General features: G+C 47.1%; 1 protein-coding gene and 1 pseudogene across 1 annotated transcript; one reads left to right on the top strand and one right to left on the bottom strand.

Moving 5' to 3' along the window:
* The first annotated feature begins 638 nt into the window (after positions 1 to 638).
* Positions 639 to 16,478, top strand: LOC149329226 (uncharacterized). Its single transcript, XM_089560160.1, has 2 exons — positions 639 to 962; positions 3,224 to 16,478. The coding sequence occupies exons 1-2, from the start codon at positions 869 to 871 to the stop codon at positions 3,928 to 3,930; spliced, it is 801 nt and encodes a 266-aa protein (XP_089416286.1). The 5' UTR covers positions 639 to 868; the 3' UTR covers positions 3,931 to 16,478.
* LOC149329227 (uncharacterized) lies at positions 10,894 to 12,994 on the bottom strand (annotated as a pseudogene).
* Positions 16,479 to 25,545: the final 9,067 nt, after the last annotated feature.

Below are 25,545 nucleotides of genomic sequence, written 5' to 3'. Positions count from 1 at the left end.
TGGTGACAACTCACCAGTCACAGGCCCGTGCATTTTTCCTTTCTTGTTCCTTCAATCACTTACAAATACCAATGGACAGCGTGGTCTCCGCGACAGAGAAGAACACCGCCGCAGCCGATCGCGGAATTTAGTTTTGTAGAGGAATGCTGATATCCAAGCAACTAAACAATCTGGAAACTGATGAGACTGTATTAACATGGAGTGTTCTACGCTGTCATAAACCGCGTAAGATTTGGACACGTCTAGGGTGACCAAGTAGCTACAGGCGTTGACGTCGAGCGTGGCCTCCGCGATCGGCTCTGGCGGTGCCGTTCTCTATCGCGGAGGCCACGCTGGTCATTAGTGGTAGTAGTAAGTGGTTGAAGGCTGGTGAGTTGTAATAGCGTCGCCGGAGGCCCGAGCTGCACGAGCGTGCGAGTAATCTCGGAGGCTGTATGTCGGCTAAGGCGCGACTAGCGTAGACGACGTCGACAATGTAGAGTACGTACAAAGCGATTGTTTGAGCCAAGTTTTAATGTAATAAAATATTTTATTGAGTGCACATTCTAGTTTTTGTAATAAACCCGACTTTGTCTAACATGGCAGTGGATTATCAATTTTCTTTTTGTTGTTTTTTTTAGCGGGGCTTATTGCGGATACGCGCTCACTCAGATGACATCAAGTGCTTTCTACTGTACCTAGTATGCCTAGAATATAATATAGGCACTATATTTCTACTTCTTCATTTTTTTATTTTTTTATTGGCTTTATTTGGAACTTTGTGACGCCCCGCTACAAAGGGGATAGGCCGCATCAGCATCACCATCAGCTTCTGTTAGACAACAGAACCGGGTAAAACACAACTGGTCGCGGACGAAAACTGCGAAGAATGTTTGATCAGTGCGAAACCACGGATGTTTGCTGCCTGGAAAAGGACGAAGAGCGTGCAGTGCCACGGGACGGATCGGATATGGACGATATGGGTGTGTGCCATCATTATTTGAGGCTAGCCAACCAACTAACAAACGGGACGCTTGCGCTAGGCGAGCACGCAATGGAAGGTTTTGCTCGGGTTTGGTATCCATCGGATTAGTGCTTCCGCGCTATAAAGCTGGTGTGTGTTAAAGTTATTTGTTTCTCGAATCTCAACATACTTGATTGCCATGGTGGCAAGTACAGTACTTGTGCTAGAAGGTGCTGTACTGGCGTTCGCGTTTCGTTCGCAAAACGCTGTTCGAATTTAGCGGGAACGATTTGCTTCGTAACGTTGAACTCCACGTAACCTAGCGGCTAAAAGATATTTTCTGGCTGCATATGAGCTTGTCTGCGCGAAGCGTATGCCAGAAATGCTTTGCCTCCAACTTAGCGTGACGATGGTGCAGTTCTAGGGTCATCGAAACCATCGTCGGCTTCGCACTTCAGCTGACATTGGACGCAACCTTTTGAGCTCCTATTGCAAGTGTGCGGCTCGGTATCTTAATCTTTTATGCATGATAAATGTATGGTAACAGCTTGCCGACTAATTGAAAATGTATGTTTGGTATGTGCTGGCCACTTCTTTTCATTGTGGAATGGCCATTGCTTTACTGGAAAGGAAGCTTTGTTGTTTTGCACAAAGGAGCTGATGGGGTCAGAGATTCGTTAGCCTGATCTTTGTAAGGGCAGTGCTCTTAATTAGGTGTAATAGTTATCAATTCTTTCCTTGTGTATTTTAAAACGGATGAACTGAGCTGAGCCACCTAGAAATGTGGTGCCTCCTATTTTTCAGGTTTTTCACTACAGCATTTAGACCAGCTTGCTTCAACAGCTAGAATTAGAGGAAACAGCAGAGAAGTTTTATTGCTGTTTTTTGTGCCTGACGTGACCTAAACATCAACTACATGCCACAGCCATCGTTCGGTTGATGAAATCTAAACTTCGTCAAGAATAAATTCAATTATAAAATATTTAGCAGTCGTAGGTGAATACCGCGGCGAGCTCTGTGTATACCAGTGTGTCGCGCTTCGTTTGACAGAAGGAAACACGCAAGCAAAAATTTGGTGTCTATAGCCCTTTAACAAATGAATAACTCTACAATTAATCTAGAAACTTCATATGGAAGGGTAATTTCCAGTGAAATGCGCGCAGATGACCTTAACGATGTGTAAGGCTTCTTTTACAGACAGTTTAAATATCACATGTCCTATAAGAAGAGAGGGGAGGCAAAGAGACTGAATGGCCATCGGGCATTGCAAAAGGCAGTGAGTGAAATTGGAGTATGTTTCAGGACACTTATAACATTCAGGAGATGTGGCACATTGCAAAAAAAGCAGCTGGAACTTGCCCATGTGCTCCAGTAGTATCCGAAATGATTCTTTCATTTATTCTGAGTTTTTCACTGAAAGCAGAAAGATCAAAGGTGAAAATTGCCTACGTTGCGAACCCTTTTGGTGCATCATTGTTTAACACATCAATTTTTATCTTGATTAGTGCGCTGTACAGCCTTGTACTTTGGCAAATTCTTGCTTTACATCATTCGTTGTGACTCCACCACTTTGCGCTCTTTCTTTATCTGCTCATTGTGGCTTTCTGAAGACTGTAGCTCTGCAAAACCTGTGCTGACAGTATTGTGTGGTGAATTCTACTTGGTATTTTATTTGCTTCTGTTGATTGGCTTATGGCAGCTTTCTTTGTATAGCTGAAGAGAACACTGTGATTGCTTGTGATTGTGCACAATGACTGACCTTCCTTCCGTCATGTGTGTTGCATTACTGACTCTGTCAAAACAGTATTCGCTCCTTTGTGCATTCAGCCTTCACTCTGACATCTTCCATTCTGTTTTGAGCCGTTTCAAAGAGGAGCCGATATTTAGCTGTATGGGGTGTACTGTGACTAAAGCTTTTTTTACTTTTCTCGCGATACTGAATGGTGGTCAGCGCCTTTGTATTTAATCATTTATGGATTTCGATTCGTGGTGGTGATATCGACCTTCAATTAACTTTGTGACAGAATTTTTTTTTTACTATGTGAAGGTGTTTGAAAAAAATTGCTTGCCCAATGTTTCTCTAGAGCTGTATGCTCTGCTGATGCCATACACTGTTGCACAAGAGAGCTTGAGTTTTACCTGATTCTTTCTACTCTACCTTGGGGGATTCACCTAAACATTTGACCTTCACCTTCAGTGATCTTTTATCCTTTGCTCCAAGTGAACTGGGGATGGTTGGTTCTTGTGTTTTATTGAAAGTACTCCGCCTTCAAAACGCAGGTTCAGTCATCACACAGACCGGAGGGCACGGTGCATCTCCTGTGAAAGACTGTCCGCATCCAACGGAATCTCCTCCTGCCACGGGGAAGCGCCGTAGGGGTAGACCACCAGGAAAGAAGGTGCACGAATGCCCCCGTTGCAACAAGGAATTCAAAAACAGATCCCAGCTAGTGATGCACCTCAGAGTCCATACCGGTGACCGCCCATACCAGTGTGACCAGTGTGGTAACAGCTTTGCACAGCACAACGTCCTGGTAAAACACCAGCGCACTCACACAGGCGAGCGTCCTTACCGTTGTGAGCACTGTGGAGACAGCTTTTCTCTAAAAGCCACCCTAGTACACCACGTACGCATTCACACCGGCGAACGTCCTTACCGTTGTGACCACTGTGATAGCAGCTTTGCAGTAAAGTGTAACCTGGTCGTACACCTGCGCACTCACACAGGTGAACGTCCTTATTGTTGTGACCACTGTGGTAGCAGCTTTTCATTGAGGAATAACCTGGTGGCTCACATCCGTACCCACACGGGTGAGAAGCCATTTCAATGCAAGCTGTGCCCCATGGCTTTTATGGATCGTTCAGGCTTTGCGAGTCATGTTAAAACCCATAAGGGTGAAAAGCCCTTCCAGTGTGATTTGTGCCAAAAGACATTTAGTAGGAGGCGAAATTTAAGAAATCATAAGGACTCGATCCACAAAGAATAGCAGTGGCCCGTGATGCCATTAGTCAGTATATTTTGCTATCTATCTTTTTGTGTACAAGCTGACAAGATTCTAGTTGAGTACCTTACGAAAGGTGGGTGTTCTGTTGGGTTTAATGGCGCATAAGCGGCTAAGGCTATCATGCGCCAAGCACAAGGTATAGAAAAGTCTTCTGCAGAATCTTAGAAGGAAGTGAAAAGCGGTCAGTGGTGTAGAGGACCTAAAATCTTACTTATTACTGCTTAGTGATGATGAAGGAAGGAAATTTTAAAAGTATCCACTAGTAAAAGCTTTAGAAGGAGTTGGGTGACCTCAGTTACCATCCTTGGCTGGGCAAGGATCCCCAATAAAATAAAGACCTCAGCCTTTTTCTCAGGAGTGAGCAATTGGCTGAGGTGTATTGCAAAATCAAGCGGAGCAGTGGGTAAGAACTCATGATTTCTGAAGAAAACCTGTTCTCCTCTTAGAAAACTAAAGACATAAGACATGTCATCAATTGAATTATCTTAAGAGCAGGACTGGATGAAAATGTATGTATTATTTGTAAAATTTAGTAAAATACTTTTTTCTTAGCTTTTCTAGTTTTGAGCATGTGAATAAAATGTGGTTTAGTGTGAGTTCCTCTCCACATCTTTCACAAACCAATTTGTCATGTTTTGTCAGTGAGTAGTTGTGAGCCAAGTGTGTGTTTTCTATATGCGAAGGTGACACAAGATTGCTTGAATGAAACGTTGCTGGTGTGTACATGATTTCCATTCCCCCAAGGTGGGCCTTATGAAGTGTAATTTATTGTTAAGTTCGTTATCCCACTCTTTCTGCCATTTATTCTTAAATTTACTATGTATAAACTTCATGTAGTGTTTATAAGGAATGTCCACATTTTTTATTTCACCATTCTGAGCTCGCACAGCAGCTGAGTCGGCTCTCTCGTTACCCTCTATGCCGACGTGGCTCGAGACCCAGCAGAGCCTTACCGTATGTCCCGCGTTGTGACTTTTTCGGTGCTCTGTATGATGCTGCCTAGTAAGGGTTCAACTGTATTTCTTGACTGGAGCACTGTGAGTAGGCTCTCAGAGAATCAGTGTATATAAGACTTTTCTGTGTTCTCATCTACTATTTTCTCCATAGCCATACACGCTGCATAACATTCGGCAGTAAAAATTGATTCATAACTTGGCAATCTTACTATTTTTTCCCATTTCCCCTGTACTACGGCACTTCCAACGTATGAGGGTCATCCCAAAATTAAGGTCTCCATTTCTTTTATAAATTGAAAGAAATGTTTATTTTAAGCAACTTACAAATACCTTAAAAGGCAGACCATTCTTCTACTTTTCCACATAATTGGCGTTGCGGTCTATGCGTTTTTGCAGACGCTGGGGCAGATTTTGTATGCCCATGTCATACCAGCTCGCCGCCATGCCGTCGAGGAAGCGTTTGACCACATCTTTTCACTTCGTCATCATCGGTGAAGCGCCTTCCAACGAGATGTTCTTTTAGCTTTGGAAACAAGTGGTAGTCACTTGGTGCTAAGTCCGGACCATAGTGTGGGTGGCTGATGACGTCCAAAGCAAACTGTTTCAGGAGAGCGACGGTTTGGCAGGCAACGTGGGGGAGAGCGTTGCCGTGGAGAAGACTCGCGCCCTTGCTCGGCATTCTTCTTCTGCGCTTTTGAATCGCCCGTCTGAGTTTCTTAAGGGTCTCTCAATATTTCTCCGTGTTTACTGTGATGCCAGGAGTCATGAAGTATACCAGCAATACCTCTTTTCGATCCTCAAACACAGTTGCCATGACTTTGCCGGCAGACTGTGTTCGCTTGAATATTCGCGGCTTGGGCGAACAGGAGTGCCGCCACTCGTGTAATTCTTCTTTGGTCTCAGGTGTGAAGTGGAATGCCCAGGTATCGTGGCCCGTAAAAGGTCTCCTTTTCATCTCCATAACGCCGAAGAAATGCGCGGGAGGACTCAACATGTTGCCGTTGATGGTCGTCTGTGAGCATTCGCGGAACTCGACTTGCGCACACCTTCCGATATTTCAACTTTGCTGTCAAAATCTTATGAACAGTGCTTCTAGAAACGCCAGGAACCAAAATGCAGAGTTGTTGAGTATGATCCTCCGATCTTGCCGCATGATTTCTTCGGCCTTCGCGACTGTCTCATCAGAAATTGACGGTCTCGGGCTTCTTTCTTCGGCGTGAATTTCAGTGCGACCAGTTGCGGACTCCCTACACCACTTGCGGACGTTTTTAACATCCATGCATGACTCTTCGTACACTTCCGTCAACTAGCGATGAATTTCGATTGGATGAACGCCTTTTGCGTTGAGTAGAAAACTGCGCGAACCTCGCACCTGGCGGTAGCGACAAACGGGCGCTCCATTTCAAATGGCTGCCTTGGCAAGACTGACAGTCCCTTTCGCACTGTGTGATGGCTTGTTTGGAAGATGGGGAACAATGAACACAGCAGCATAGCGAGCAGCCACGCAAATAGTTTCCCTGCGGCCGCATCCCTTTGGAGACCTTACTTTTGGGATTACCCTCGTACATCGCTGTTTTCGAGCCATCCGTGTAAAACTCCATGTAGCTTGAATATTTCTCTTTCAAAGCCAAGTATTCTTGAAGTAGGTGTTCATTGCAGTGGTTGTTTTTTATGAAACTGTGTTAGCATGAGGCCGCACGCAGCGGGAAGGCAGTACCATGGCGGCAATGGATCGTGTCTCGGGGCAATTTTAGGTAGAGCATCTAGTATTCCCACTTCATGACATGCATCTTCAAAGCCTAATAACAAAGGTCTGATTGACTGTGGTTTATTATTGAACAGTCTTCTAGATGCGCACTTGGTAACTATGGGTTTTGGTAAAGGTGTTTGGTAAGGATCCTTACTGTTGTGACCGTTGTGGTACCAGCTTTTCATTGAGGAATAGCCTGGTGGCTCACATCCATACCCACACGGGTGAGAAGCCATTTCAATGCGAGCTGTGCCCCATGGCCTTTATGGATCGTTCAGGCTTTGCGAGTCATTTTAAAATCCCATAAGGGCGAAAGGCCCTTCTAGTGTGGCCTGTGCCAAAAGACATTCAGTAGGAGGTGAAATGTAAGAAATCATAAGGACTCGATCCACAAAGAATAGCAATGATGCCAATAGTCAATATGTTTTGCTATCTATCCATTTGTGTACAAGCTAACAAGATTCTAGCTGAGTACCCTACGAAAGGTGTTGGTAGCAGATAAGTTAGTGCAATGTGGTTCGTACCTCGGGATGGTCTCCGAAGTTGTTCCTTTCTCCAGCAACTTGCGGAATAAGATGCAGCCGGTTACTGCCAGACAAGATAGACGATTTTATTTACATAGCAGGTTATCAGGAGTCTCCCTCCTAGAAGCACACTGAAGCCACATTTTATACATTTTCAATTCCCCAGGTACCTATCTGGGGAAACTTGGTTGTTCGAACATCGCCAATCACATTCCTTGACGAAACCTGCCCACAAAAGGGCGGAACATCACCCTCTCGCTGATCCTCCCACCGTGACAAAAAGGCGGGACATTCACACTCTCGCCGGTCCTCCCACGCACAGATGGTCGATTTGTGTATTTTGTTCACCCATCGTTCCGTGGAATTAGGAGTCCTTTGGCGGCAACTAAGGTGATATACACATTCTCGCTGTCAAGTCGGAGCCATTCCGCGCCGTGATGGACTCCCTTTCGTTGTTGGTCCGCTGTCGGTTTTGAGCGAACTTGAGAATCCAAACAGACGCGTTTCCGCTGACAGCCGATTTAGGGGCCTCCGTCCCATGGTTGCGCCGCCACGCTTCCCCCCGCAGCAGCCGCCGATAACAGCTGCTGCAAAGGTTAGCCAGCAGTGTCTCTCGGCCGTGAAGGAGGGGGCGACGGCCGTTTCTCTACCTCGAAGGAGAGGGTAAGGAGCCACCGGCGGGCGCACGTGTGTGCGACCAAAACACTTCCCAAAACGGGACACCGCAGGCAAACGCGTACACAAATACACACACACACTCAGCGTGCTGAAACCGGCCGTTATTCACGTAACCCAGTCCCGCTGGCGCCAACTGTCGTCGCTGCAGACGGCGCGTCGAGCCCAACACCTCCCCACCAAACTGTGCGGCACAGTCTTCGAACTTGCTGCACACAACAATAACAGGAGCTCGACGCATTGCCACAACTTCATCTGTCAACAAGTACCCCTCGGTCCGCCGCCAACGCAGCACCCAACAATGCCATACCTCTCGCAAACCTAGGCCGCGAAAACAGACGATGGTATCTTATACCCGTGCCACATGCGCACAAGAAATGGCAGTAAATGCTTAAGGCCTTAAGTTTGTTAATGCCATTATTTTCGGAGTTGGTGCTACACGTCCACTTTTAATGCCATTATCGAAAGTGACAATGACGATAACGCTTGCAAGGTAGTCAAAAGTTTCATCTTAATATAAATATTCCTAATGAGCAGAATATATCGGGAATGATGTTCAAATGTAATGTAAAAACGATTTTCCAGAAAATACGGCTGTTCCTGCTTTACAAGTCGATAAAGTAGCCATAAACTCGCATGTCAGCACAAGTCGAGAGTACCAGTCAATAAGGCTGGTTAAAATGGCGCTCTTCGCATCGAAAATCCGGTTTAGGTGCCTCAACTGGCTCAAAGTTAAGAATTAATCATTTTATAGTGAGCTAGGCAGTTGTAACTGACAAAGCTGCATGCTTTTCTGCGTGTGGAATGGGAACGAGAGTACACATTGCACGGGTGAATGAGTTGTGGCGAACTCAGTAGGTCGCGAATGGCAGTAAGGCTAATGCCATTAAATTTATGCGTGTGGCACCGCACGAATGCCATTAAAACTTAAGGCAGTAAGCACTTAATGGCATTAAATCTGTCCGTGTGGCACGGGTATTACTTACTTTCGTCATTGGTGACCATACGTGACATAGCGTCGGCATTTGCATTTAGAGACCCCTTTTTGTACTCCACTACAATGTTATACTTCTGGAGAGCCAGCGCCCACCTTGTCAGCTTCGCGCTTAGGGGCGTGGTCAGAGTAAGAAATTTCAAGGGATTGTGGTCGGTGATTACCCTGATTCATGCACTGAACAGCCACGTGTCAAGCTTTCCCAGCGCCCAAATGATGGCGTACGCTTCTTTCTCGATGGTAGCCCATCGTGACTGGGCCGGGCTTAATTTCTTGCTCAGGAATGAAATGGGTTGCTCTTTTCCTTCGTCATCCAACTGTGCTAGACATGCTCTGACGGCATAATCTGAAGCATCAGTGGCCAGAATGAACTCTTTGTTCAGGTCAGGTGCGCTCAACGCTGCGGCCTTTGTCAAACACTCCTTTACCTTTATAAAAGCACCCTCGGCATCCTCCTTCCACGGCATCTTCTGAGGCACGCGCTTTCCGGTCAGGTTCGTCAGTGGTAGCACCACCTTTGCATACTCCGGAACGTAATCCCGGTAATAATTTGCTAGCCCCAAAAAGCTACGCAGCTGCCTTTTTGTTTGTGGTACAGGAATTTCTTGAATGGCTCTAAGCTTTTCTGGATCTGTGCCATGTTTTCCTGACCCCACGATATGACCCAGAAACCGCACTTCTTTTTGCGCGAAATGGCACTTAGTGACATTAACTGTGAGCCCTGCGGCCGCTAGCGAAGCCAGTACCCTTCCGAGGTGTTCGAGGTGCTCTTCCCATGTCTGCGAGAAGACGCACATGTCATCTATATATGCGCACGCATATTCACGATGTGGTACAAGGATCTGATTGATTATTCTTTGGTAGATGCTTGCTGAATTTCTCAGTCCAAACGGCATAACCTTCCAAGCGTACTGTCCAGACGAGGTGACAAATGCTGTGTACTCCTGGGCTTTTTCGTCCAACGGAATCTGCCAATATCCTCTTAGCATATTGAGCAGGGTTATGTACTTTGCCTGCGCTACCTCGTAAATTAGGTCACCTGGCAGGTTCATAGGAAACGCATCAGGCTTCGTTGCTTCATTCAGCTCTCGATAGTCACAGCATAACCTGACACTGCCATCTTTCTTAGCAACGCACACCACGGGATGTGCATGGGAGCTTTCTATCGGATATATCAAACCCCACGACCTTAGCTCTGCCACCTGTCGGTCAACTTCCTTTCTTAGTGCCATGGGCACCTTGTAAGGGTACACATGCTTCAGCTGCGCTCCATCTTTTAGCTTGATTTTGTGCACTCCCCAGTTGCAGCGGCCAGGTTTATCACTGAACACCTCACAGTGCTTCCCGATTAGTTCCTTTACCTGCCTCTGCTGCAGAAGATCTAAATGGCTGAGAGTTACACGTTCCAGCTGCTCAACTGCTGTCGTTGTATCTGACCATGCGGGAAGTTCTCCAAAATCCGTGTCGCCTTCAAGTACTATGCCTACTGTGTTGATCCTCGCGCTGTACGGTCTAAGCTTATTTGCATGCACTGATCGGTACGTGCCATCACTTAGCTCAATCGTATAGCTATATGGCCGCACCTTTGCCACAACTGTTGCTGGACGTTTCCAGTGTGCCATTAACTTCCCATCGCCTTCTTTCTCCAGCCAAAGAACCTGGTCACCTGGAGAAAATTGTTTGTCGGTGGTCCTCAAGTTGTACCTCCCCACATAAGCCTGCTGCATGAGCTCGCTACTTTTTGCCGCTTCCCTACTGGCTTCCTCGAGATCATTTCTCAATTTCTCGAGATAGTCTGCTGCTGGCACTGCCAATGACTCGGGAACAACCCAGTCTCCTGACCACGTCTTTTGCAGTATAGCCAGAGGTCCGACAGGCATCCTACCATACATAAGCTCGAACGGTGATTTACCCGTGATGGCATGTGGCACCTCTCTATAAGCCCAAAGCAGGAATGGCACCATTCGATCCCACTCACATCCATGCTCGCTTACAATGTGAAACAGCATCCTTTTAAAAGTGCCGTTCCACCGCTCTACCAGTCCATTACTTTGTGGATGATCGGGAGTGGAAATTCTGGGAGTCGCTCCGATTTTCTGCAGCATAATTTGCGTTAAATTTGATGTAAAATTTGGGCCCTGATCTGAGCATATGCTCTCTGGCACTCCCATTCTGGAAAATATCTGGGTGAGCGCGTCACAGGTAGCCTTAGCTGTTAAGGACCTCAAACAAACAACCTCAGGCCATCTAGTATGCAAATCAACTACACACAGTGCGTAGCGATGTCCCCTTGCTGATGGTGGATTCAGTGGACCGATACAATCCATGTATACCACCTGGAATGGTGCACTAGGCCTGGCCAATGCCGTTATGGGTACGCGGTCCTGTGTTTTCATGGGGGCCCTGATTTGGCACTGGTGGCGGGACTGACAATGCTCCTTGACCTCTCGGCCCATGGTCGGCCAATAAAATGACATTTTTATGCACTGAAAAGTCTTTCGCTCTCCCAAATGGCCTGCCCAAGGCGAATCGTGTGCCCTCACTAGTGCTTCCTGTCGTTTATGCGATGGCAGCACCAATTGTGTGCACATGCGTCCCACTACGTGCTCCTGGTGGTAGAGTAACTCATCCTGGGTTATCATTCCATGTGTGCCAGCTCTAGCCTGCTTTTTCTCGGCTTCTTCGTCTGTTCCCGTAACCGCCAAGGACGCACCCGCCTGCTGATTTTTATGCTCTGTCGTCTCCTTTTTACCGCCTTCGGTCTCTGTCTCCGAAACAACTTCGTTTACAACTACCCTTTCTTCAAGGAGTTGTCTGTAGTCTGCGGGAGTTATGAGCGCGTCTATTCCGGCCAACAGTTTGTCTGTCAGCGCACATAGCAAAGCTGGTTGTGCCTTGTCGAACGAGACAAACGGTGCACCTTCTGTTGCTCTGAGAGGCACATATGCAAGCTCAGCTCTCACTTCATCGCCGAAAGCTCCCCTAAGCTTTATTGTGGAACCAGCTGCCTCATACTTCGGCACTAGAGCTTGCCTGATAACAGTCATTTCAGTCCCGGAATCAATCACAGCATTGATGCTTTGTTCCGAACTTTTCAATGTTACTGTTTCGAGGCAATTCCTACCTACCCTCTCTGTTTCCTGCATGCCAACCTCATTCGCGGGAGCTATTTCTTCCAAATGAGAATTCACTTTAGCCACCACTGCGCGGTCTCCTGGTTTTTCGTGGCCTCGTCTGCCTGCTTTATCCCCTGTCCTTTTGAGAGGGCAATCTCTAGTGAAGTGATTTGGTGACTTGCACTCAAAGCATCGTCCTTTCATTCCTCTTAAAGTAGAATTGTCCCCTTGATGAGGTGTTGCACCGGCCCGCTCCTTCTGGTCCCCACTCAGCCTCTTTCGATAGCCTCCCAAATGAGCTGCTGACCCTGGTTTGCATCTCACGCTTTCGTCGAAACTCTCCGCCAGCTTGGCCACTTCGCCCGGAGAAAGGAACCTCTGATTCTCATTGACAACAATATGAGCCCGTGCCTCAGCTGTAAGCACTCCTTCAACCTGTCTGTGACCATTAACTGCTTTAATTCTGCAAAAGTGGTATCCTTCGAGGTTTTTGTATAGTATTCAAAATAGTTTCCCAGCCGGATTGCGAATTGGCCCCATGTCCCATCTGCTGCTTTTGCCGACCCCTCAAACATCCTTCTATATTCTGCTGCTGACAACCTCAATCCATCTAGAATACTTTGCTTCATTTTTTTATAGTCCTTTCTTTCTTCGGCTGTCAACGTAGAAAGCAAACCGCGTGCTCTTTCACTCAACTGTGGCAAGACAACCCCGGCCCGCCACTCAGACGGGACGTCATATGAATCAAGAGTTGCCTCCACATCCTCAAACCAGCCGGGCACTAAGAATTCCCGACTCGGCATCGGTGCTAGTACTCCTTTCAATAAGGATGCATATTTTAGGCGCCTATCCTCCTCTGACCTATCCACAGCTAGCGCTCCGCTGTTACCTTCTTCGTGGGACTCAGCCCGCTCTTGGGCTCGCAACTTCTGGCTCTCCAGAATTAAGCGTTGCTTTTCTTTTTCTGCTTCAGCAATTTTAAATCGAAGCTCCAGCATTTTCATCTGCTGCTCCTACGCTGTTTCCGCCATGGCGCTACTCAGATCCCCCACCGCGTCACTGGTAACTGCCAACTCCTGCAAGCTTTCAACCCCGTCCGACTCCGCATCTGTGATGTTAACCTCCCTGTCTCGCAAGTTATATGGCATTGTCATCAACTGCGCCCGATAGGAAACCAAGAGGCACTCGCCTGACTTCTGAAGAGTCGCTCCGCGGTGCTCTCTTCTTCCACAGGTCTGGAGGGACTCGCTTTGGCAGGCCACTGGCTCCTCAGTGACGTTCTCGGGTCCGCCGTCCACGCCACCTGTCTCGTCCGCCGTCCACCGCTGCTGTTCTCATTCGCCCATCGTTGGAGATCCTGTCAATTGCGCCAGATAAGTTAGTGCAATGTGGTTCGTACCTCGGGATGGTCTCCGAAGTTGTTCCTTTCTCCAGCAACGTGCGGAATAAGATGCAGCCGGTTACTGCCAGACAAGATAGACGATTTTATTTACATAGCAGGTTATCAGGAGTCTCCCTCCTAGAAGCACACTGAAGCCACATTTTATACATTTTCAATTCCCCAGGTACCTATCTGGGGAAACTTGGTTGTTCGAACATCGCCAATCACATTCCTTGACGAAACCCGCCCACAAAAGGGCGGAACATCACTCTCTCGCTGATCCTCCCACCGTGACAAAAAGGCGGGACATTCACACTCTCGCCGGTCCTCCCACGCACAGATGGTCGATTTGTGTATTTTGTTCACCCATCGTTCCGTGGAATTAGGAGTCCTTTGGTGGCAACTAAGGTGATATACACATTCTCGCTGTCAAGTCGGAGCCGTTCCGCGCCGTGATGGACTCCCTTTCGTTGTTGGTCCGCTGTCGGTTTTGAGCGAACTTGAGAATCCAAACAGACGCGTTTCCGCCGACAGCCGATTAAGGGGCCTCCGTCCCATGGTTGCGCCGCCACGCTTCCCCCCGCAGCAGCCGCCGATAACAGCTGCTGCAAAGGTTAGCCAGCAGTGTCTCTCGGCCGTGAAGGAGGGGGCGACGGCCGTTTCTCGACCTCGAAGGAGAGGGTAAGGAGCCACCGGCGGGCGTACGTGTGCGCGACCAAAACACTTCCCAAAACGGGACACCGCAGGCAAACGCGTACACAAATACACACACACTCAGCGTGCTGAAACCGGCCGTTATTCACGTAACCCAGTCCCGCTGGCGCCAACTGTCGTCGCTGCAGACGGCGCGTCGAGCCCAACAGTAGCTAACCAGTATGATTAGCTACATTTGTAAGTGTTGTTGATGTTGAGGAAATTGTCAGATAATGACGTTGGTGTTGCCCTTGCACAACACACACGGAGACAGTCTCTGAGTGTTTCTTGAACAACGAGTGTGAGCCTGCTGAGCTCGTAAACTTGCGCGAGCTGATATTGTCACGTAGCAGTTGATGTTGCCTAGACGATAGGGAAGCGCCAACACCGAGAAGTTTTGAGAAGCTGCCACAACACAGAGAGGCAGCCGGTGTGAAACATTAGTTTCTTCACCCCAAAAAAACCTGCATCAGCATGCCGAAGAGCTTCCTAGAGGCTTTTGTCACAGACGCAGCAATATAAAATCGTGGCATATGTAGATGGCATGACTTCCTGCTGAAAAGAGATTTTCAAAAACTTTATAACCAGTATTCATGGCTCGTGTCATTTCTCAGCCTGCCTCAGTGAAGAGATTCGGGGGACTGAAAGGGCCCACAATTCTTTTTAATCTTGCAGTCAAGTGAGATAAATTTTGTGATGTTCATTATAAATTCGCTCATTAACATTATTCCACCTATAATTGTTTGCATTCCAACTCACAAAAATTTGCTGCTGTGAAAATCTTTGTGTGTTCATTCCAGCTGTGTTAGTGGCAGGAACGAGTGAGGACAAATGGCTGTTCAACCTAAAATTGACATGTCTTGTGTTAGTTTGCAGGTTTCAAGACTTCTGTGTTGTTTGTAATGAAAACTAACAAAAAAGCTCACCAACATCTGCATCGCTATTTCTCAGAGTGCTGTCTCTGCTCATTTTAAATGGCATAATATTTGTATAGCATTGGGTCTGCATCATTTTCACTCTATGTTGGGGATAAGAATATCGGGTGTTTGTTACCATTTCACTTTGAGTTAGTTTGTTGTGTTGTTGTTACTTGAAAAAGGCTTATTTATTTACATAAGGTGTTCATGATAAGGTGCCATGGTCAGTGGTTATTGAAATAAAAAGGGTTGTACATACCGGAGACAAGAATTATAGTAATCTAGTTATATACTGTAAAACACCTAATTTATGTTAGTTGTGTGACATTGCTTTGTGCTCATGAGCATCTACTGTATTTGCCATTGCGAAATGTTGAAGAATTTCTGGCTGTGTGTAAAACTCACTTATTCGACATATTGTGCATTAAAATGTAAAAGCAGTCTGGCTCTTTGGTGAGCCTGCTACTTCACAAATCTGCTGTTCCTTATTATACTTCGAGCATCCACTGACATCATTGTGCCTTGTATGTAGGAATGAATTTCTGTCGCTCTCTCGAGCACTCATTGCTGTACCTCGGTCTGAGGGCATTGTATTACGAGTGTTACACAAGCCTGCGGTAATAAGGGAGTAATTACTCCTTGGCATGCACCTAAGCGGCATGTTCGGCTAGAAGGGATGCTAGAGAGCTTCTGTAGAAACCTAGTACTTAAAGAAAACTTCGTCCTGGTCTGGGGTTGAAACCCAAGACTGTTCCATAGCTGTCGCTCTCTACCAGTAAATTTTCCTTTAACTATGACATTTCCATAGAAGATGTGCAGCTTTCCTTTGTAGCCATAAGGCTGCGCTTGGGTGGATGCCAATAACTAATTACTCCCTTATTTCAAATCTACTCCACTTTGGGTGATTCCCCTAAAACATTTGACCAACTTGCGATAGTTTTGTTTGTTGCTTTGGAGGCAATTTTTGATGTTTCATTCTCCCAACCACTGTCCATTTACATTGACATGCCCTTGCACACACCCATTTCATTAAAGAACCAATCATAACCTTCTCGGTAAAGTTAGAAAAACAAAAAACGGTTTTCTACTTGTCGCACATTGTGCAGTCCTGCGCATTTCTTGCACTCTTATTCTTTGACGCTCAGTTACATTGCAAGTGCTGCCTGCATCTTTGCAGCTACTTTTTTTGTGGGCAACACCACTAGGCATAGAGACAGGTTCTAGTCCGATTGATTTCAGTCAGACTATGTAACGCATGCTCATGGTACCATTTTTTCCTGACTCCAGAAGTGGACTGCCTGACTCTGTCAACAGCTGTTCATTCTGGTTCAAGTATATGACATATTTATTTGTTTGACTGCACAGTTGGCTTTGAGTAAGTGGTATTGATATCGTACAGCTTATACTGCCTTGCATGTTGTGTATGCAAAGAAGGATTCCCAAGCATGTCACGTTTACAAAACCAACTCTGTACACACACACATTGCCCTGTCTGTGACTGCATAAAAAACAGTTGACATGCTTTTCAGTTCTGCTGGCTCATGAATTAAAAAAAAAAATGGGGGCTGGTAAGCAGCGGTATGAAGGTCACGATTCTCACTTATGGGGATCCCAAGAGTTGTTTTAAAATTGAATGGATGAAAGAGAAATTGCTTCTGACTGTGCGCAATGCCTGACTGAGTATTTTCAGCAAACACCCCACAGCACTGAAATGCTTCGTCGTCACAGGGGATGCTAAGTGAGCGCTCGCACACATACCGGCACATCCCTTAGACTACAGGATCACAGGAGAGGTATCTTGCTATAAGCCTCGGACCCCTATGGTAGCTGCATGCTGTAACAGTGCAGAATGCTGGCAGTCTAGGGCCGTCAACACGTGTGCAACACTAATTTTCTGGGGCACATTTGACTTTTGTTGTGAAGTCAACAACCATATTGTCACGTAGTGGTGCCTGCAGTCCAGCGAACAGCAAAACGACATGAGTGTGGGCACAGTTTTAGGGTAGATTGTTGCCAGCTAAACCGTGAACAAGAAAAAAGTTGCCAACGATTACGTTACTTCCTAATGCGAAATTTGAGCGCAGCTCATCAACTGTTCCAGCTTTTTGATAGATTGAGGGAAGGAATTCGTACAAGACATGTATGTACAATTACAGACAACTTATTTTTCGCACAAATTCCTTCTTCAAGAAACACCCGACTAACAGTTCTTGATGGTCACGAAGGCAGCTTTGCGATCACAGAAATAGATGGATATAAGCTTGACTTGCTGCACCAATGTCTGGTTTTCAACGACGAGTTCTATGCAAGTATTTCGCGAGGTTGTCACAGTCGTGGGAGGCATTGCGAGCGAGAGGAACTGGAAGTTCTCCCGCATAAGTGGTAAGAAATTCCTGTTTGGCTTTATATCTACATTAAAGGCCCCACCCACCCTGCCACCCTAGCAGGTGGCAGTTAATGGTTGATCGCGAGAGTCTGCTCACCGTTGTCAGCGCTAACGCATGCAGCCCGCATCTCTCTCTCATCACCCCACGTAGCCCCATCGGTCCTTTCTATATATCATCAAATCACCGCATTCTACAAACTCAGTCGCATGACATTCCACCGCCGCGGTGGCTCAGTTTATGGCGCTCGGCTGCTGACCCTAAAGACGCGGGTTCGATCCCGGCCACGGCGGTCGAATTTCGATGGGGGCAAAATTCTAGAGGCCCGTGTACTGTGCGATGCCAGTTCACGTTAAAGAACCCCAGGTGGTCGAAATTTCCGGAGCCCTTCACTACGGCGTCCCTCAATGCCTGAGTCGCTTTATAACCTCAATAAACCAAACTAAACCAAACCACCCTGCAGTACCTTGTCGCCCTTATCCAGCGCCGCATGGCGACAATTACAGACAGGTTTCTTTATTTCACCTACCGTTCCTCATGCGTTCACCCAACCTTTCCTCCTGGTTGTAACATCTGTGGCGGGCCCAGATCCACACTTTTTCACTACCTTTGGGAATGTCCTTCCCCAAAGGCACCCCCCCCCCCATCCCCAATCCCACTCATTCTTCCTGGGAGGCTGCTTTAGGGACCGCTCAGCCCGCCGGCCAGAAATGGCTGGTGGATCGGGCTTTACGTGAAGCACAAGCCCGTGGACTCCTGGACCAGTAGGGGACTACTCTGGAAGATTATTTTTTGTCTAATAAAAGTAGTTCCCATCCATCCATCCATACCCAGGTACCTCTGAGCGCGATTCAGGCGTCCACTGACCTAGGGAGCCAGTTATGCGCACTTCCTTTCCTCAAAATGGTCGGAGAAACGTTGTCAGCGCCAACGCCAATGAACACAATGAACGCCGACGGCCTATGGCTTCAGCGCCGCGTTTCAGGCACAACGTTGCCAATGCCAACGCATGCAGCACACACCTGTCATTACCGCCACGTAGCTTAAAGCACGATTGAGGTGTCCACTGTTACAAGAGGGCAGTTGTGCGTTTTTCCTCTGCTTTTCAAGCTCCAGCTCCATTGGTTTCGCATTAAGGTGTCCACTGCTGGTTACAAGGGCGACGCCGCGAAACGCAGAAACGGGCGCCAAAGAGCTGCGCTCTAAAAATGAGGCGTCTGTATTCAAGTATACGTACGTTTTATGCGAAGCATACTACTTTAGCTACCACTTCAGCCCTTCACCGTGGTTATGCGCCTCCAAATCACGTGATACATGACATCACACCACGTGACACGATGACGTCACGACAGTGGAGAAACGGGGGCCCACCTCGCGCCGTCGCTGTGGTTGTGCGCCTCCAAATCACGTGACACGATGATGCCACACCACGTGACATGATGACGTCACGGCAGTGGAGAAACGGGGGCCCACCTCGCGCCGTCGCTGTGGTTGTGCGCCTCCAAATCACGTGATACATGACGTCACACCACGTGACACGATGACGTCACGACAGTGGAGAAACGGGGCCCACCTCGCGCCGTCGCTGTGGTTGTGCGCCTCCAAATTACGCGACACGATGATGCTTCGCATTCTCCAGGCTTAACCAAGTTAAGCCTCAGCCATTTTTTAATGTAATTGTTGCAAGCTAATTAAGTACATTTTACAGTTTAATAGCCGCGGTGGCTCAGTAGTTCTGGCGCTCGGCTGCTGACCCGAAAGACGCGGGTTCGATCCCGGCCGCGGCGGACGAATTTTGATGGAGGCGAAATTCTAGAGGCCCGTACTGTGCGATGTCAGTGCACGTTGAAGAACCCCAGGGGTCCAAATTTTCAGAGCCTTTAACTATTGCGTCCCACACAGCCTGAGTCGGTTTGGGACGTTAAACCCCATAATCCAAACCGTTTTACAGCTTGATGTATACATGAAAATTCCGAAGCATAGATTAAAGAGAATTTTATTGACTCGTGAAGAGAAGTTTATTTGGACCTTGGAGCGTACAAGGGACAGCCGTCCCTCTACAAAACAGAAGAAACACTACGGCGACCGATGTCGCCCGATGCAACACATACACTCACAAGCAACGCAAGTGCCCGAAACACAAGTGTCCAAAGTAAAAGGATACAAAGAAAAATTTATTGTGTACAAACCAAACAAATAATTCAGTACACACATATATACACTGGAGAGCCTGCTCCGAACAAAAGATCATACAGTGAGACAAATTACCCTTTTGGGGTTGAACATAGTCCAATTCACAAAGTATCAGAAAGGCACAGTGTGGTGCCTACACAAAAAGGGGGGAGAACCTCCTCTCAACGTACACGTACAAGGTGGAGGCCGCCTACAGACAGTTGCATCGCAAGGCAGCAAACTCAGCTTCAAAACAGTAAAGAATTCGAAGAAACCCAAAGCAACATGTGCTAGAAAAGAAAGGGGGGGGGTATCAATTTCCTCGGTCCCAACACCAGACCCTCAACCAGGGTCTACAAAACCATACAATGGGAAAGGAGTATGTTCAGAGACATCCACACTAAAAGAGGGGGGCTGGCGTCATCAGCCTTCCGTCGCGGACAACAAAGAAACGCGTGTGCCAGCTCTGCAGAAACCTTGCTTCTCCATCTTGTTCTAAGCGGTGACAGGTAGGTCCACAAAAGACACAGGTTCTGCAGCTCTGGGTACATGGACTCGATATCGCCGGGAAGCTTTGAACCGTTTGTTTCTTCGTTCGTCAAACCTGCTGGCACGCGGCTTCATCACTTTGTTTGTGATGCAAGACGCGACCAGATTTACCTCGATCGATCGCATCCAGGCAGAGCCCATTCTACGTTTTTACAAAATGTTACCACTTTGCACGCCGTATCTCGAATGTTCGCTATCAACTTTAAAAAGAGCACGGCCGAGAGTGGCGGGCATTATGTTCGACGACCGCTGAGCTCGCCTGTTGCTACGCCGCCGCCGTCTCATTCAGTTCTTTGTGGATGCAGGTCAGCCCAAATAAAGAGCTTTGTCTGGAAGCCATTTTCTCTGTGTTCCTGCTTGCCGGACTGCAGTCACCACTACGTGACAATATCAAAAAAAGTGGTTGTAATAGGGAGTAATTACTCATTGACATTCACCCGAGCGCAGCCATACGGCTACAAAGGAAAGCTATACAGCTTTCTCAGAAACTTCGTAGTTAAAGAAAAATTCGTCCCGGTCAGGCTGCGCTCGGGTGGATGTCAATGAGTAATTACTCCCTTATTACAAATCTACTCCACCTGGGGGGATTCCCCTAAACATTTGACCAACAAAAAGTGGTTGTTACTCAGCTGTATTCGAGCTTAAAGGAGTATAGATACCTAATTTTTGGATGCGTGTTTTCTTCTTTGCAATGATGCGTAAAGTATTAGTATTTATAAATGACCACGTAGTATTCGCGTACGACCTCTAAAAAAATTATATTCGAATTTATCTCGCATGTTGTTTCGGTTTCGTCAGCCGAACGATGGTTGTGACGTAGCTGTTGCGTATATGCCACGCGAGGCATGGAAAACTGCTGTATAATAGCTGCTTCGTCGTTTTAATTCACTACAACGCTAAAGCCAGCATGCGTCAATACCTGGAATGACAAATAATGAAGAAACAGTGATTATATTGCAGTTTTTGCTTGTCTCACGTAAACTAAACGCATCTTTGATGTCACAGAGCTGTTGAAACCGAAAGAACATCAGAGGAAAATGCAGCTATAAATTTTCATACACGAATACGACGTAGAGGAGGAGGAGGTAGAAGAGGAAAGGCAAAGAGGTTAACCGAAAGAAAATACAACGTGGTGATCCATGTATAGCAATGTCTTATACATCACTGACAAGAAGGAAGGGAAAACTATTTACACTAGCGCTGTTTCCTGCGGTTTGGGGCATGCTCAGAGTCGTTCTCTCCTTGGTTCTGTCCCCAGGAGTCATCTTTGTCGAAGTCGTCCGCCTCTAATCAATGGTCGGTTGTCCTCAGTCCAGGGCTCCGCTGGCCACTGCCGCCCGTTGAGCTCGCTGTACCAGACCTTGTTGGTCTTCACAGCGGTCGCTGGACAGCAGAGTCTCCCACTGCTCCGCACTCGGGTTTTGTATTTTGGGGACCACGTCTATGTTTTGGCAGACCCATATGATGTGATATAGAGTAGGTTTTTCGTCGCACCAGGGACATTTGTCCGTGTATATCTTAGGGTGCATTTTGTTTAGTATATGTAGGTTTGGGTAAAAGCCTGTCTGTAATTGTCTCAAAGTGACAGCTTCCTCTCTGCTGAGAGATTTGTGCGGCGGGGGATATCGCATTCCTCTGCCTCTATAGTTTTGTAGTTTGGCCGAGTATGCCCTGGGTGCTGGCGCGAGTTCCGCGGTCTCGTCGGATGCTCGGAAGTAGTAGTAGTAGTGAAAACATTTATTTTTTTTTTTCAAAAGGAAGAGTTAGGGAGTAGGGGGATGGGGATAGATAGATGTGGAGCTTCAGTGGTCGGTCTTCCGAAAGTAATGTATCCTCGAGCTATTCTGTCGGCCTCTTGGTTCCCTGCCACCCCCGTCTGCCCCGGTACCTACACAATTTTGTGTGGGGTCTTGCCGTTTTCTTCTTCGTGGTTTTTAATTGTGTCGCTTGCTGCGAGGAGTATACGGAGCGCGTGACGACCTATCCTGCCATTCATGTGATTTCGGCAGACTGCTTGAGAGTCTGAGTATTGTTAGCGACCGCCAGGTTCTTTAGCCCTCCGCAACCGCTAGAGCAACGGCTACTTCCTCGAGATGGCACAGCTGCAGAGGCACTGACAAGAAGAAAATATGCCAACAAAACTATGTGTCTACACTACTTTGAAGCCCGAAAATGAGAAATGGCGCCACCAATTCGTAAATAACGACGACAGGAAAGGAACTTCTCGCAGCTTCCACATCAACGTTGGAAGCTCTTTAAGCACCTCGATATGGGGTTGAAAGCTAAAACATAGACAATGAAAAAAATTAATCGCAACCACAAAACATAAAAACTGAGACTATAAACTACAAACAATGACCGCAGCTGTTTCTTGTCAGGTTAGGTTTATGGTTCATGGGGTTTAACGTCCCAAAGCAACTAAGGCTGTGAGGGACGCCGTAGTGAAGGGCTCCGGAAATCTCGACCACGTGGGGTTCTTCAACGTGCTATGACATCGCACAGTACACGGGCCTCTAGAATTTAGCCTCCATCGAAATTCGTCCACCGCAGCCGGGATCGAACCCGCGTATTTCTGGTCAGCAGCCGAGCGCCATAACCACTGTGCCATCGCGGCGGCCTACTTGTCAGGTTAATCCAGCGAGATGAATTGTTGGGCAAGTTGGTTCTTTGTAGCGTAAAGACGGGTTGTGCAAAAGGGACAATCACATCAAAGAATGCGCTGCCCCTGTTTTCTTTCATGCGATTGTCCCCGTCGCGCAACTGTCAAGCTCGTTGTAAAGAGGTTCGACTGTATTCGAAATTCTAGTAAGGCGATTATTAGACATTTTTCCTTGACGTGAGTGTTTGTTTCCCACAAACAGAACTGAGGGAAATGCAATCAGAATTCACCACATCATCAACCACTGTCGTCGTTCAAAAAATAGTGACGTGTCGATTACACATTCGTGCTGACGTGAAGATAAGAGCGAGCTGCGGTAGCGCAAACTTCCGAAGCCTGGCAACTTTCATGCGCAGTTTCGCCTTCGAGGGTCCTCATCTCGAGGTCTCAAGAAGCGCCTCCACGCGTTGTTCCGGCACACAGAATACGTCGATGGGTACGAAACGCCGTGTGCTGCTTGAACCTTTTGGAGGCATGCACTCATGTGCACGGGAAAGCCACGTGAGCAGGCCGTAGTAGTTTATTTATTTATATTTCTGCAGCGCCATGAAGTCATAATTGCAGGGGGGAATACATACAAACAATCAATCGTACAGCATGTGCCAACTTTTTGTACAGGATAGGAAAGAATGGATGGCAGAGGATGAAAAAGAGGGTCAACAGAGCATTCAGATCAGTCAATTGGTCGGGAAAGGACAGGAAGAGGAAAAGCAGGAAAACAGCAGATGAACATCACAGTTCCGGCAACAGTGCTCGAAACTTTTCTTCGGACTGGCATTGAACAATGCTATGAGGCAGCTTATTCCATTCATTAATGGCGTGCGCAAAGAAAGAGTGTTTGAACACGTTAGTACGGCATTTTAGTTCACGTAGTTTCCAGTCGTGGTCGCGCCTTCTGGATACAAAATGAGGGGGCAGCAGATAAGTTTCGGGGTTAATAGCAGTTTTTTTAAATAAATGCAGTAAAGCAATTCTAATTTTATTCGTAAACGGCGCTCCTCCAAAGAGTCCCAGTTCAGCTCTTGCTTAATACTGTTGCTTCGATAATTAAAAGAATATTTATTGGTAACAAACCGCGCCGCACGATTCTGAACCCGTTCCAACATGCCACATACTACGCTGCTGGGCTTTCGGCGGATGCTGAGTGCCCACAACGACTACTTGCTTTTGGTTTATGGGGGTCCCAAACGTCCCAAAACGACTCCGGCTATGAGGGACGCCGTAGTGAAGGGCTCCGGAAATTTCGACCACCTGGGGTTCTTTAACGTGCACTGACATCGCACAGTACATGGGCCTCTAGAATTTCGCCTCCATCGCAATTCGGCCGCTGCGGCCGGGATCGGACCCTTTTCTTTAGAGTCAGCAGCGGAGCGCCATAACCAATAAGACACCGCGGCTGCTTGAGTGGGTGAGCCAGACCACAGGCTTTGATGGCGACCGCATTCTGGCTAACGGAAACTTCTGCATTTTTTCCCCGCCGCTTGTCCTTGTGAGAGGAGCCGGATATTGTTGGCGTCAAGCGCGCGAAGCGCACTGCCAAAGGGGTTTTATTCGTGAAACCATTATGCGAAAACGGAAGCTAAACTTCACATGCAACCACACAAGCAGAGCATATTCGCAGTGTGCACCTACTATATTGGTAAAGTAGCAGTAACAACAACAGCAGCAACAACAATAGCAACAACAGTAACAACAGCAAAAACAACAGTAACAACAGCAAGAACAACAGCAACAACAGCCAAAACAACAGCAACAACAGCAAAAACAACAGCAACAACAGCAAAAACAACAGCAACAACATCAACAGCAGCAAAAACAACATCAACAGCAGCAAAAACAACATCAACAGCAGCAAAAACAACAGCAACAACAGCAGCAGCAACAGCATCAACAGCAGCAGCAGCAACAGCAGCAACAGCAATAACAGCAATAACAGCAACAAATCAGTTTATTTTCACCATGTACAAGGTAGAATTCAGCGCTGCTTAAGCCAATTATGCTTGATGTGGCACAGGCACCCAGTGATTCACATAGCACTATGATAATATAAAAACTCTGACATGCAGAAAAATCGTCAACTCATTTAGAAAAATATAATGATGAACATGTAAAAAAAAATGTTCCCAAGAACATGTCTGCCCGGTGAATTACAAGAGAACAGTATACATTTGCACAAAAGAACCGCGAATGACAAGGTGAAGTTCAAATTTCGAATCCTAATTTTTGTACTTTCCCAAACACCTTTATTTCTTCTTGGACTTTGGACTTAAATGACCTATAGACAACTTTGTCAACATCGTGACGCAGTTCAGCCGACCACGTACAGTCAGGAGTAAAAAGATTAGCACAGTGACGTCAGCGCAGCGGTGAAAATCGCACCACGCGGCTGGCGTAGCACCATGCTTTGCGAACACACCTGGAACTTTTGCTATTGGCGTGTTCCTAACCGCAGCGCTGAGGGTTGATTCCTGCCGCTGCGGTGGTACGCCACTAGAATTAGAGAAAAAAAATAGCGCCAAACCATGCACACCACGAGAAAGGAACGAGGACGAGACACAAGCGCTGACAAAGAAATTTGGCTGTAGGTGTGTTAGCACTCCATCTTTATCGCTTTTTGCCTCAGAGTGCAATTTTCTAGATTCTGCTGTCAGGTAACTGTTCTTTTTATTTTTGTGATTTTGGGCTGCCCGCCTGTTTCTGCGTTCCGAGATGGTTGCGTTTGTTCACCTTCTCATCCTTGTCACCCTTCTTTCCCCTTGAAACTTCAGCTTATATAAGGTGCTTCCTGGCTTCAATAAAATTTCAGTGTTAGCGCTTGTGTCTCGTC

The sequence above is a fragment of the Amblyomma mixtum genome, chromosome 9 (genome assembly GCF_055824585.1).
Source record: "Amblyomma mixtum isolate Tamu chromosome 9, ASM5582458v1, whole genome shotgun sequence".
Taxonomy (NCBI): domain Eukaryota; kingdom Metazoa; phylum Arthropoda; class Arachnida; order Ixodida; family Ixodidae; genus Amblyomma; species Amblyomma mixtum.
This window is presented reverse-complemented; position numbering and strand designations above follow the sequence as displayed.

Excerpts from the sequence above, each read along its gene's own strand:
- LOC149329226 (XM_089560160.1), top strand. The coding sequence starts at position 869 with ATGTTTGATCAGTGCGAAACCACGGATGTTTGCTGCCTGGAAAAGGAC. Across the intron at positions 963-3,223 it reads ATCGGATATGGACGATATGG|GTTCAGTCATCACACAGACC; the intron begins GTGTGTGCCATC and ends TTCAAAACGCAG.